This window comes from Chamaea fasciata, unplaced genomic scaffold (assembly GCF_029207755.1).
Source record: "Chamaea fasciata isolate MVZ Bird 193981 ecotype frontalis unplaced genomic scaffold, bChaFas1.0.hap1 SCAF_10, whole genome shotgun sequence".
Lineage (NCBI taxonomy): Eukaryota > Metazoa > Chordata > Aves > Passeriformes > Sylviidae > Chamaea > Chamaea fasciata.
Window position 1 is genome coordinate 15620468 of NW_027094095.1, and position 14958 is coordinate 15635425.

The following is a 14958-nucleotide window of genomic DNA, read 5'->3' on the forward strand; positions in this document are numbered from 1 at the left end:
TGGCAAAAATATAGTTCTATAGGGCTCAGACTTAAGAAGCTGAATATTTTTTGCTCCTTGTTTTCAGCAACTATGAGCTTTTGACCTTTAAACAATCAACCCTGGATTCCACAAACCCCATAATACATAGCAGCGTTAATTAGTACTATTAAACAACTCATATAAGAATGAGCAAGTGCCCTGGGAGCCTGAATAATAAAACCATCCACATCAATCCTAGCTAGGGAGAGGGAGATGTATTCCCTCATGCTCTTTGTAAGATAACTCCCCCAGCACAGCAAGGCCACCAATGCCAGGGACACATTTTTTATGTAAACGTGTTCCCAGACTCAGCAAAATAAAGAGATAAACAATGCAGCCGACAAACTGTGTCCTGCACAGGACCTTGCTTAATAACTCCTGTAACTGTAGTGTGCTTAACAGAAAACTGCCTCTGTCTCAGCCCACTTTGGGTGGCAAGGGCCGTGGTGAGTTGACCTTGACTGGATGCCAGGTGTCCACCAAGCCTCTCTATCACCCTCTTCCTCAGAAAGAAGGGAGAAGAAACTAAGATGGAAAACAACTTGTAGGTCAAGATAAGGCTCTTTACTAAAGCTAAAACAAAAATAACCCAAAGATTTATTCACTATTTCCCATCCAGCTATGTCCAGCTGCTTCCTGGGAAACAGGGATTCAGCATGCACAGCAGTTGCTTTGGAAGACAAATGTTGAAAATATCAAATACCCCCATTTCTCCTCCTCTTTCTTAGATTTTATATCTGAGCAGACACAGTATGGAATATCCCTATGGTCTGTTTGGGTCAGCTGTACTGGTTGTGTCCCCTCCCAGTGTTGTGCCCACCCCCTGCCTAGTGGTGAAGTGGGAATGTTGGAGAGAGAGCTCTGATGCTGTGCCAGCACTGCCCAGCTGTAGGCAAAACACTGGTGTATTATCAACACCTTTCTAGCCATCCATGCAGAGCCCAGCAGTGTGAGGGCTGCTGGGGGAAAATTAACTCTGTCTCAGCTAGATCCAATTTCCTGACTCATGGTTTGTATGAATTTCAGCAGCCTTGCTGGCAGCATATGATGCTTTTAATTAATAATTTGTTTAATTCTCTTGCAGTGAATCTTGGGAGCAGAAAGACAGTGACACTCCCAAAATGTTAACATTAACATCTGTCTTAAAATATTCTTTGTAGATCATAGTAAAAGCATTATGGAAATTCACTGTGAAGAGAGATGTATTTTCATGAGGCATCAAATATTTTGTAGCCTTCAATAACCCTTAGAACCTCTTTGTAAAATAGAAATATCATTCATCTGTCTCATGGGAATGCAGAAACCATTACTTTATTAATATTTAGAATGCTTCTGAGGTTTACTAGTGACATGTTATTGATGTTTGGACTGAAAATTTACAGTTCCATATTTAATTAACGCACTCTTCCCCACTCCTTTTCATTTTTCGTTTCATCTAATATTTCTTTGTTTTACCTAAATTTAATTTATTCCACCTTGCTTTGGTAGCTTCATGATCACCTTAAACCGCGCCTTTCCCATCTTCATGGTGCTAGCTTGGATATATTCAGTCTCCATGACTGTGAAGAGTATAGTGCTGGAGAAGGAAATGCGTCTGAAAGAAGCGATGAAGAACAGGGGCATAACCAACGGCGTGATTTGGTGCACTTGGTTCCTAGACAGCTTTTCCATGATGGCTGTGAGCACATTCCTCCTCACAACTCTAATTATGGTAAGTATTGCTGCTCTCAAACTCACTCTTGTGTTTGCACTCCTGGTATCAGTTTGCTGTTGAGAAAGAGTAGCAGCCATTGCTAGGGAGTTGTGAATGGTGGAGGCCTGTTCTGATCACAGCACGTAGCAGGCGCATTCTTCTAGGCAGACCTCATAACAGCGTCAGCACTTGGCGGAGACAGAACAATAAATTCACTAGTAAAGATTTATTGTGAGGTCACTCATAGAAAATACATCAGGCTGGTTACTCTGTATATTGTATTTTCTGTAGGCAGATGCAGATCTCCCAGTGAATAATAATTGTTGCTTTAAAGGAAAGAGATAATAATTTGCAGCATTTTAATCTTGTAATTCACTACATGTGATTAATTTTTAATATCCAGTGCTTGTCTGTTCAGAGACTGTGCAACTATTTCAATGGAGAAAGAGACTGCAAAAACAGAACTTTCAGGAAAACCCCAAAAAAAAAAAATTCAACCTTTTTCTCTAGTGATTCAGAATTCCTGTGATTTTTATAACTTTTCAGGACAGTTTGGATGTTGTCTCTGAGGACTACCTATTGTCTCCACTACCTGAGAACCAAGCTCCAAATTGAGAGCTTGCTGCTATACTTTATCCTATAAATGTGTAGCATGTGGATAAGGAAGAATGCCCTTGCATCTTTTCTGGTGTGGGGAACTGGTATTGGTAAATAAATACATAGTTAGTTCAAGTTCAAGTTAGTTCGAGCTGCTCTGTCTTACCAGCATGTCCTGATGAGTTGCTGTAGTTCCTGGTCTTTCCATTGCAGCTTGGGTGGATAGATAGAGCTCACTTTATTTGTCCCTCTGCTTTAATTAGAAATCAGGAGGTAATTAATATCAGAGAGAAATGTGCTTGTACCTGTAATTCACTTTTTCCCCCATATTTCACTATGCCAGTGTGCAGCAACTTTGTAAATACATTCTTATGAGACTTTGCATCCCTGTTGATAAAGAAATCACTCTCTAAAGCCCAGTGGGATGTTGCAACAATGCTGAGACCTATTTATAGCCTTAAAGACCTGCTTGAGCATTATATAAATTGACCTAATAAATAGATTTCAACATTGGTTTTAAGGACTGCACAGATAATTGGCAGTGGTCCCTGCTCTTCTCGGGAGGGAGCATTTGATCCACAAAAGCTCTAATGAAGAAAGGTCAATGAAAGTTCACCCAGTGGGTCAGTTAATACACAAGGATCTCTGAGAAACTGCACTTGGGTTCCTCAGATGTGATATGCCTCAGTTTGAATAACGTCCAGGTGCAGAAGCTTTCTCATTTTCCTGTGGTTTTATCGTAGGGGTTTTTTTAAGATGTGTTTTGTACCACTTCCTTACGTTGTCTTTTCTGTATATTAAGCAAGTGGATTGAGGGGATAGATGGTGTGAAGAGATAAATGAACATTTATTGTAATATTTCAAATAGTTTTATTTAAAATGCATGAGTTTCTGAAGAGGTAGATCTTGCTTGGAATGATTTACTTATTAAGCCAGGGACAGAATGTCTGTTTTCAATCAGTTATGATTTTTGTTCATTCTGTTGTACAAACCTGAAGTCAAAATCCAAGAGCAGGGAAAAAGTTAGATGAAGGATTTGTTATTGTAATGACCTCAGTTGTTGAAACTAATATCTGGGAGAGTTAAAAGTCGTATTAGGTAAGAAAGACTGGCTTATTTCTCTTTACCTGTTACATGTTGATAGCAATCCTGATCTTTTGTGCTAGCAGAAAGCAGCAATACTTGTAAATTTTTCTGTTTTCCTTTTGCTTACAGCATGGACAAGTGCTACGTTACAGCAATCCACTTCTCTTCTTTCTATTCCTCCTGACCTTCACCACAGCTACCATAATGCAATGTTTCTTGTTCAGCACCTTCTTCTCCAAAGCAAATCTGGCAGCTGCCTGCAGTGGAGTCATCTACTTCACCTTGTACCTGCCCCACATCATCTGCTTTGTCTGGCAAGACCGTCTGACTGTTAATCTGAAGATCCTAGCAGTAAGCCTTTCACTGGTTCTGTGGCAACTCTGCAACCCTTCTCACAGTACATATGTGAATCACAAAGTATTGCACACCCCTTCCTCTTGGCTTTTTTGACTCAGAGAGGGAGACCTCCAAATCTCTCCTACATAATTAAGAATTGCAAGTGTGGAAGCCTTTAGCAGGCCTAGTGCAAGAGATATCTTCATAGCTTTTAGAAAATTCAATAGAATTTATTTTATGTTTTGAATTTCAGGAAATTAGCATACTAAAATGTTTTAAATGTTTTTAATATTTCCTTATAAATCAAAGAAAATCTAACTTCTGATATGTTTAATAAATATGACTGCGGTTCACAAAATGGGGACAGTTATCTTTCTTGTGTGCTATAGCCTAGTTGACACCCTATGTCTAAAGATGAGAAGACCTCTTCTTTACCTGATCCATAGACTTAGGAACTGAATGCCAGTGCCAAAGCTCTGAGAAATACCTTTCATCTCACAAGTTGTAGACATTCTCCATGCAGGGCTTCCTTGCTGGTTCTCTTCCATTTTAGGTAAGATACTTAACGAGTCAGGGGAGCTGGAAACTTCTTGCTGTTTTTTGAGATTGAACCATGATCTTACAAAATTATTCAGGTTGATTTTAAATTGCCCGAGTCAGGAAGGAGAGCAGGTGCTTGAATCCAGTCTCCCCATTTTTACCAAGCGTTCCAACAGCATAGGTAAAGGAGCTGTCTTCTCTTCTTGTGCTAGGAAATATAAGGAAAAAGGAAAAAGAAAAAAAAAAAACAACAACAAAAAAAAAAAAAACCAAAAACCAAAAAACACACTTCCAAAGCTGTAACTAAGTGTCTAAAGTTATAAACTAAGTATAAACTACTGTTTTTTTAGTTTGTTGTGTTAGAATCAGCAAGCAGACATGACAGGAGAAGCAGTTGTGGTTTTCCATATCCTGATCATATGGTGTACTTTGTGTCATGTTACTCATAGTGGCCCTGCCTCATACACTCAGGAAATACTTTGTTTCACCTAGATAGTCAAAGGTGTACACTGCTAACTTCTAGATGCACCTATAGTATTTTCCAAAGAGGCATTAATAAGAAAAAAAACAATCTGTGAGTGTTGCCTAATAGTTAAAGAAAGTAGAGGCAAGCTTGAATTCAGTCTATTATAGCTAAATACTGCTTAGAATTGCAGAAAGTTAAACATTACAGGCCAATATAAAAGTGAAACAACTTTTCTCATGTTCTTTGTTAGGCAAGTTTTAAAGTCCAGTCCCTAAAAGTCAGGGGATTTTTGGTTTGTTTTAGGGGATTTTTTTTTGTTTTGTTGTTGTGGTGGTAGTTTTTTGTTTGCTTATTTGTTTTTGTATTTTTTTACAAAGTGTCCCTCTGTCAGGGCTGAATGTCATTTTTCCTTTATTCCAGAGTTTGCTTTCTCAAGTAGCCTTTGGGTTTGGTACGGAATACTTGTCACGCTATGAAGAACAAGGTCTTGGCCTACAGTGGGGTAACATCAGAACCAGTCCCTTGGAAGGAGATGAATATAGTTTTCTTTTTTCCATTAACATGATGCTTTTTGATGCTTTTCTCTATGGAATACTTTCTTGGTATCTCGATAATGTTTTTCCAGGTACGTCAGTTTCTTATTCATACAAAGCAGTGGTTGTTGCTGTAAACTGTGTTAGTCTAACCATTCCCTGTGTATTTCACTGGCAGAAACAGGGTGTTTGACCTTGTAAATGATGAATCTTACCCAGTTTAGCACCACTGGTTTATTAAGGACTTCCATTTTTCTCTCTTTCTTTTTTCTCTCTCCTGTTTGATTTCTGAAAAGAATGAAGAAGGACAAAAGAGTAAAAAGCAGGATATGATTTCTAGTCCTTTTCATAATTTAAATAGAAAATTAATCTACAAAATATTATCTGTTAAAATCCATTTTGTGTACATACTTTTCTTTTGAAAAGTTTCAACCATTTATAATGAGATTTCTTTTTAATTTTTAAAAATATAGATTTGACAGTTCTAATTCACAGATATACTTGGCCACATTATGCAAACTGTTTCTAAAAGGATGGTACTGTTTCCTAAGATATATGCTGGGTCACTGGCAGTTGTGAAAGTTCCTGAGGGATTTATTTTATTTCATAATGGAAATCATTATTCCAGTACGAAGATATAAGGATTTTTTTTGTGATCAATTACAAAATTCTGGAACCTTCTGTGTGAAAAAATTATTTGTCCTTCTAGCTTAAATGGTTATCTTGCTTCATACTGAATATTGTTACAATATAATAACTGCCAACTCTTATGCTGTACAAGTGAGCTTTCTTTTCATTAATTTATTACTCCTGCATGTGAACTGCAGTTCCAGAAGGTATTCTTGGAGATAGCTTTTTTCTTTTTTCTTTTTTTTTTCCTTTTCCTTTTTCTTTTCTACAACTCTGTTTGTTTAAAGAAGAGTGGACAACGACTTTTGCATGAACATAGCAGGAATTAAACAGCAGAAATTTCTTCATTCATAAATAGAATTTATCTCTTTTCTGTCAGCACTTTACACAAAAGTAGCATCTTCCAGGGCTTCTACTTAGTAACTTCACTTTCTCCCCGTATTTGCTCTGTCTTGTCTTTCTGCTGCACTGTTTCTGTAGAATTTCTCATAGCATTCCTCTGTCACACACATGCAGCCCTGCCAAATCAATGCTGTACTATTTGAGGTTACTACAGGAATTCCCTGGATAATTCCTTGAACCCTATGGCTCTAGTCCTGCTCAAGTCTGCTCTGAACCCAACCAGCCATTGGCATAATGGTCCTTTGGCTCTTTGCTCCATAACAATGTCACCTGGGTTTTGCATTCATCCTGAATGAGAAGCTGGTGTTTTAGCCACCAGTTTCAGAGGGGAATAATCCAGTCCATAACAGGACAAACTGTGAATGCAGGCAGAGCATTTCTGTGCATGAATAGGAGTACAAGTGGTTGGCTGAAACACAGGTACTTTCTGTTAACTCAGAAGTAAGCAGACACTTCCATTAGCAGTGGTTTTCAATTAATAAAACTGACCATCTTTCAATGAGTATCACAGATCCCTCTTGCATATTTTGAATAAGTAGCACAAGACCAATAAGATCTGGGTTCACAACAATGCCAGTTTTAAATATAGAAGCTCAAATTCCTGCAATCTATAAATCAATATGATACAGGAAAGCAGTGTTGACTTCCAGTAACTCTGGTCTGACCTGCCAAGAACTGGTAATGTTATTGTGCTGTCTCTTATCCAAACTGAATTAACCTGTGAGTAAAAAAGCCCATTTTTGTTTGAGAAGAGGATTACACTGTTGTCACTTTTCCTGAAAGGCTGTGTGATGAAATAACAGTCAGAGTGTCTTTTCTCATTACCAGTTGTAAATTCCACCCCAGGGTAATAAGAGTAAATTTTAAAAGCTTTTCAGTCATGTCAGCCCCCAAGTGTTAAGTGGGTATTAAAAGGAAGTCCCTGAGTGAGGCTAGGATACCATCTTAAGCAGTGAGCTGTTACCTGGTTGGTAAGGATTCAGAGAATAGCTTCATTCTGCAAATAAACCACTTTCTACTGAAGACAAGGTAAGGTAAGGCAAGTCACATCACATTTTCTGAATATTTTACTGCTGTACAAAATAAAAAAAAACCCTGTGAACAAAATCTGTTCTGTCAGGTACTTCGTACATGGTTTGACCTTCTGATATGCAACACTAGGACTGCAAATGTTTTTAATTAGACTTTGTTTAGATGAATTTGTGCCTACTGCAGAATAGGGTTATGAAATGCACTTTATCTACTTACTTTTGTTTTAGGGGACTATGGGTTACCACAGCCTTGGTATTTCCCTGTGCTGGAATCCTATTGGCTTGGCTCCAGAAGCCCAGAAGCTGAGAAAACAGCAGCTGCTGATGGTGAGTTCTTTTAAAACTTTGTTTTTTAGAAATAACTTCACTGATCTGCTTAAAGGTAACTGCATATTTCCATTATCTAGGCTGCCACAAAGGTGAGAGACTGCCATACATTGGCAGTCTTGGCAAGTGCCTTTGAACTTGGAGTGGTTTAGAGTCATTAGAGATGAGTGAGTCACTGTTCCATCTGAGAGCCTTTAAAGCCTGGCTTAACAAGCAGCATCAAATCCCCACTCTGTAACCAACACCTTTTGAGACATTCAAGGAGCGCTTATTGCTCAGCACAATATCCATGAAATGTTAATCTTACACTGAGGTTCCCTACTTTTCTAAACCTGACTCTTTTCTATCTAGTTTGACACTAATTTAAGTTGGTTACGTTCTGTTTCTAAGCAAGATCATAATCTGTGCTACCCTCGTACCAACTTGAATAAGGTCACTGAAGAGTCAGCAAGTTGATTAGGAGCTGGAGCATGTAACATAGGAGATGCTGAGAGAGCTGGGTCTGCTCAGCCTGAAGAGGAAAAGCTCCAAAGAGCTACACTTCTCACATGGGTCTAGTGGAAGGATGAGAGGCAATGGATCTAAGCTGAGAAATGGGAATTCAGATTTAATTTCAGGAAAGAAGTATTTATTTGAAGGTAGTTAGAACACTGGAACAGGTTGTTCAGAAAAGTTGTGAAATCTCCATCTTCAGAGATAGTTGCCATGGTATGAATTGGCCCTATTTTTTGTGGATTGAACTGGAAGTCTTTGGAAATCATTTCTGATCTATATTATTCTATCATTATCTCAAGTAGCCTGATTGTGCTGGTCGTTATTTCATCCTCTCTTCTACAAAGCATTGCCCTGGGTTTTTTCAAGCAGGGACAGTCAGAAAGATCATCTCTGATTAACTCTTTGGTAGGAGACTGTGATTCTTACCTGTTTGAAGAACTAAGACTCCTCAGTGACTCAGCTTACTTGAATAACTGTGGAACTTTTCACAACTCTCTTCTTCAAGGAGAATACTGTGCATTTTGTTAATTTATTATAACTGGTTTGTGTATTGAGAGGAACTGGATAAGAAATGTCAGAGCATGTAAATTCATGTCTGAAAATGAAGCTAAACTGGTAAATAATCTTGGTACTTTTAAAATTTACTTCTTTTGGTGCACTCTTGTATCCCCCCACTTTGACATTTTAGGTGATGAAGTGAACTTGTTCATGTTGCCATTTGTGCACCAGGAAATTTTATACAGCTTTGAGGGCTAAAATTCCTTATAGCAGAAAGTAATGGTGAAGTTTCAGAACAAAAATAAATCCTAGGCCATCTGATACATTACAATTGTGCTGGTTTCACTCTAGACTGCCAGCTTGAATTTGTGTTATGTAAACAGTCTGTTCAGGGGCTCCCGCTTCTTCCTGCTTCAAGCCTGACCCAATGTGACTGTTTTCCTTTATGGTAGTGATGTCTAAGACAATCTGGAGAGTCAGAAATTCTTGAATTCTTGTTTAGAAGTTAATACCAACTCAATCATTCTGGCCGGGTGCTCTTAATCTAAGTAGCAGTTTAGCAATTTGTTTTTCATTTAACCTTTTAATTTTCTTTGAATTCATCTCACTCCCTGTATATCTGGGAAATGTTTGTATGGTCTTTCTCCTCACGTGATGAGAACTTCGTCTAGAGCTGCAGGGATAAAATGTAAAACATGTACCTAATACTAGTCAGGATCTTACTCTGAGTCTACAGTTTCGAAATTGTCAGTCATTTTCCTTAAATATCTGATCTTGACACCATGAAGCAGATTTTAAACTAGATGGTTTTGAATGCTGTATTCCTAACCTGAGTAAAACACTGATGGTTAAAGCCCTTGAAAAGTTCAGTGCTTAGGGCTATTTCCTTTTCCTCAAAATACCTCTAGGGATAAGAGGATATTAAATTTTTGTTAATTAAATCTTGATTACTTTTGGTTTATATAGAAAAAAGTCCAGAGTCAGAAGGTTGTGTGGATCAGAAGACCATGGAAAGGGAAAAAAATGAAAGCAACACAAATAAATCTGAAGAACCTGAAAAAACTGAAGAAAAGAGTGACAGCCAGGGGAAGAAGGATGGTAAAAACAAACAATGTAAACACAAACGAGAAAAAGAACCCGGCGAGCAGGGGAAGCCTAAGACAGATGTCCAGGACAAAGATGAAATTAATAGTAAGGAAAGAGAGCAACCTGAGTACTTCTGAGACACTATACTCATTGTACTTCATTACAAACTAGACGCAGGAGTGATTGGAGCCAAGCTACAAGAGCCAATAGGAGCCCAGTAGGTGATAGCATGTAACTGCCAGAGCTAAGCACAAGACATCGACTCTTATTTATTCCTCTACATTAATCATCCCTTAGAATATTTTAGCCACTACACATAAGACAGCTGCCTTCCAGAAGAGCTCCTTAACTTGTTTTTTTATCATGCAAATGCAGGCTGTTTCTATGCAAGTTAGTTTTCATGCTGAGGGAAGCCTCAGAGACACATGCATTGACTTTTTAAAATTAAACAGAGCCATGACTTCAATGAAAATACACTGAGGGGAATGTTCTTCCCTCTTAGTCCCACCCCTCCTTTTTTTTTTTTTTTCCCCTGTCTTTAGTGCGTTTTACATCAGTAGGAAAAGGCTGGTTGCAAAGGGGTATATCTGAAGTGCTCTGTGTGTCTGTCTGCAGCCTCTTCTGATGCTGACATTAGCCACCACCTAAGAATTCCTGAATGACCCGTGTTGTTTTCAAGCCCCAATGTCTTCTTTTGTGGTGAGCCAGAGGAGTTTTCTGTATGAGATGCTCTGAGGAATGCATGTGGATTCTGTAGCACAAGTAACTGCTACAGGCAGCTCTGAGCCCTTTCTGACTCTCTTGAAAGGCAAGAGATAAAAGTGGGGCCATCAGAGCTCCTCACTAGGCACTGAAAACATGCATTCAGGGTGAATGGAAACAGGACAGGACTTCAAAGGAAAAAGACAGGCAGAGGTTAAAGGTTATTTCAGCCAATCTTCTCCTAGTACTGCCTTATCTTTTTGGTGCTTTACTCCTTAGTTCCCAGGTTCCAGCTGTTCCATGGCCACAAAGGAAGTGCTTTCTGCTTGTCACTGCACAAAAAGAGCCTGTCTTCCCTTTCAGCCACCCAGGAACTGGGAGGCATGAGGAGAAGCCAAGAGAAGACCTAGTATAGTTCAATGACAGTGAGGATATAGGATCAAAATGGAGAAATATGAATGACAAAAAAAGGGAACTCAACCCTCCACCAGTGTCCTTCAGGTGATGCAAAACAGATACTGGGGGAGATCATCAGAGAATTTGCCTGAGAACTTGTCAGTGAGTCTTGCAGACAAATGCGATCTAAGCTTATGATACATATAAAACCAAGGAAAATGCCTCAATTGCTTGTGTATGCATAACTATCTGGCCAGACTCCATGTGAACTTTTGTGAATACAGAGATATTTAAATTTGTCCGAGCAAGATAAATGGAAACCTAGATTCCTTTCACAAGTCAAAAGAAAAGTTATTCATAAACATAATTTTATCTAGAATAGTGCTACTCATTCTATATTGATTATTGCAGCTGTTCTGTAATATACAGAGCTCTCTCATATACAACAAATTTGGAACTTTTTCCTGAGTACTGTCGGTGACAATAACGATGGTCACACAAGCCACTGATGGATGTGGGGCTGGTTTCACCCAGATCACGTTGGCTGCTCTCCACACAGGCCTGCTGGGTACTGAACAATTTAAGTAAACTACAATTGCAAAATAAGCCTTCCTACAAAGCCTAAAGCATTCTGTGTAAACAGAAGTGGACAGGGTCTTTAGTTTCAGTTTCTCAACTCCCATAATTCACATTGCCCAAGGGCTTAATTTACTTCAAAGGAAGTTTGTTTTGTCTAGAAGCTGGTGCAATAAAATGTCCTGATGGTGCTATTTGCAATAGTGCATTTTTAATCCGGAGAGAAAGCCATCTCATGTAGTGCTCATGTTAGGTCCTATCTAAATCTTGACCTGGTCTCAGCAATGGGGTAAATTTCACCTACCAGGATTAAAGGCAATTTTTTGTTGTTGTTGTGTTTTGTTTGTGTTCGGGGGAGGTTTTTAAAGCATCATGGTCAAAGAATGCACAGCTGGGGAGATTATTTGAATGGCAGATTTCAGCCCAGCTAGAAAGGCAACCTGCTGCTTGTTTAATGTAATCTTTCTGCCTATCTAAGTATTTCCAGAAAACAATTCCAAATAATCTTCCTGCTACACAATTAGAACAGAAAGGATGTTCAGCTTCCCCTGGTCCAATGAGTTACCTCTCCATAGACCACCACAATTCTCTGCTCTGCTTCTCCTGTCATAGATATGAGGGTGAATCTAAATAAATTGCACTGCAGTTAGAAATCTGGCCTTAGTTTTGTACTGGTGGGACTTGGAGAATGTGGCTCTGGAACATGTTGCTGTATTATGCTGGGTATGTGCTATTGCTTTTGCACTTACTGATGATTTGTCATCATCAGAACTAGGATTAAAACAGGTGCTTTTATTCTCTTTTCATTTTTGATTTCTTGCCTTTCAAGTAAATACCTTCTTTGAGCCTGAGCCAACAGGATTGATTCCAGGAGTATGCATTCAGGACCTGGTGAAGATTTTTCCGAACAGGCCCAAACCAGCAGTAGATGGGATAAATATTACTTTTTATGAGGGTCAGATCACAGCCTTCCTTGGTCACAATGGAGCAGGAAAAACAACTACCATGTAAGTCTCTTCTTTTACAAGAAGCAATCCAGGGCAGTGCTGTGTTGCTGGAGCAGTCTTTTCTTTTCACTCTTCCCTTGTCTCTCTACCACCCCTGAAGCTGGCCTGACGCACCATATTAGGCCTTTTCCAGACAGGGAAATGCTGCCCCTAGGCATAAAGAAGATATTCTGGATTAGCTAAAGCCCTGGGAGGGAAGTAATGCATGACACAAACAAGTGATAGTCCAGAGAGAAGGAAGAAATTGTCTCCCCCAGAATTCCTTTCCCATGGCTAAACTACCATGGGTGAAGAATGAAAAGGATCTTCTGGCTGAAAGAGCTGAAAATTTGCAAGCCACTACATTCCACATGTTCTTGGTTTCTCTAACTGGCTCTAGGTCAGTGACATCTATTGGTCTGTGTGCAAAGGCGTATAAAATACAGGCCCTCTTTAAATAAAATGGCTACACACATGCAAGATCTATGTCCAGATTAAAATGTTCCTCTCGTCTTAGAAACCTAGCATCCCAGGAAGCTGGATTTTAAGGGTGTTTAATTTTCTTTATACAGAACCTTATTTAGCAAAATAGGATTCATTGGTGAACAAAATCTTTTATAAATCTCTGATAAATTCACTAAATGTTGAAAGAATTGAATATGTTTCATTATGACTTTTCTTAGCAGAATACTTTAGGGTTTTTCAATTAAAACAGTTTTATTTCAAAGGCCCTTTAAATTGCCTTTTAATTTTTTTAATTGTTTCACAAGGAATAAGTTCAACCCAAAATAAAAGAATCCTAATCTGCTGAAATGTTTTGTAAATTTGAGGGGGTTTATTCTTCCAATAAAAACAAAATTTTTTTATTGCTTTGAATTTTTTTAAACTGAAAAATCCACTAATCGCCCAAATCTATTAACAGATTATACCCATTTGCAACATAACATTTGGTGTTCTAGTTTACAGAAAATAAAGATTTAGGGCATGAGTCAGCATGGCCAGAGACCTCAAACCATTATTCTTTTTTCATCCTACTGAGGTTCATTTTAGACCCATTTATATGTAGGGGTGATATAGCATGCTGAACTAAAACAGTTTCTTAGTGGAAGCCATAACCATCTAGACTGTTGTATCAAAAATTATGTTAACAGATGCATCAGATTCGCTGTAGCAGATCAAGAGTACTTACATACATGCTTTTCCCTGGAGTCGCTTCATCAAGGCCTATAGTGAGAAGTCATCATGCTCCATCTAGTGGAATCATGTAATGTAGCTTCCTTATCTAGCCGAGAGTGATAGGAGAGGAGGAATTTCCTCATTTTGTTTTCCCAGGTCGATACTGACAGGCCTCTTCCCACCCACATCTGGAACTGTGCTGGTTGGTGGCCTGGACATCCAGACTCACATGGACTCCATTCGGCACCGACTGGGGATGTGCCCTCAGCACAACATCTTATTCAATCAGTAAGTATCACTCCAAACTGGCTTCAAGAGGAAGCATCCCAGTCTCCATACATGAGAATCCCCAAAGCCTGTGTTGTTTCTCTTATTGTGCTAGCAGCAGATGTATTTCAGAGGAACTTCATCGTCTCTTAACATCACATCCTGCAGGAAAAATCTCCTGCATCATTTCACTGGGAACAAAGTTTCTTAGGAAAATAACAGTGCTCCTGGTGTTTTCTGTTGTAGTGTAGATTAGAAGGAGTTATCCTGGAGGTTCATGCACTATAATTTAGGACCACTAAAACAAAAAAAATCTGAGTTGACAGTGCAGTATTTATGCCCATTTCTTACTACCACTCAACCACTTAATGCCTTCTCTGGTGATTTCCAGCTTTACTTCCATTAGTTTGTGTTCATCTCAACAGCAGACTCTCTTCCATTTTATTCCTATAAATGGATGGTGTGATGCCTGCTATACCTGTTCCTTTAGTAGCAGGTTCTGCTTTGAAAAGGCAAAGAAAGAGACTATGACCTCCAATTGAAGTGTGTTGATCCCAAAGAAGATCTTTTAGGGTAATGCAACCTCTCTTCCTTTAGCAAGATAAAGCTAGAGTGAATTTATTGCTGCTTGGGAAAAAAACCAGCTTATTCATTTAATGTGCCTTCTTGCCTTTCTGTCTGATGTCACAGCCTTACAGTAGCAGAGCACATCTTGTTTTATTCTCAACTGAAAGGGAGATCCAGGGAAGAAGCTGAGCAAGAGCTGGAAACAATGCTGGAAGACATGGGCCTCAGCCATAAAAGAAATGAAGAAGCTCAGAATTTGTCAGGTGCCCATAAAAATTTTCTAAGATGTTTTGTCCTGCTGCCTTTTCTTTGTCTCTCACAGAATCAGGGAATTGTTTGGGTTGGAAGGGATGTTAAAGATTTTCTAGTTCCAACCCCCTGTCATGCCCAGGAACACCTTCCACTAGACTAGGCTGGTCACAGCCCCATCCTGCCTGACCTTTGAGCAATTATTGGTCGAGTTATATATTTGAAGCTGTATTCTGACACACCAATGTGCACTGGGGGGACGCTTTCCTTTCAAGGAGTAAATGGGACTGTACAAGTA

At 39.0% G+C, this 14958-nt stretch overlaps 1 protein-coding gene across 1 annotated transcript in view; it reads left to right on the top strand.

Moving 5' to 3' along the window:
• The window catches only part of ABCA4 (ATP binding cassette subfamily A member 4), a 63997-nt gene that overhangs the window by 24242 nt on the left and 24797 nt on the right, over window positions 1–14958 (top strand). The window contains exons 14-21 of the mRNA XM_066192428.1: window positions 1510–1732; window positions 3527–3748; window positions 5160–5364; window positions 7564–7662; window positions 9622–9846; window positions 12245–12422; window positions 13734–13865; window positions 14535–14674. Of these exons, the coding sequence (XP_066048525.1) occupies window positions 1510–1732; window positions 3527–3748; window positions 5160–5364; window positions 7564–7662; window positions 9622–9846; window positions 12245–12422; window positions 13734–13865; window positions 14535–14674 (1424 nt within the window). The remainder of the gene's footprint in view (window positions 1–1509; window positions 1733–3526; window positions 3749–5159; window positions 5365–7563; window positions 7663–9621; window positions 9847–12244; window positions 12423–13733; window positions 13866–14534; window positions 14675–14958) is intronic.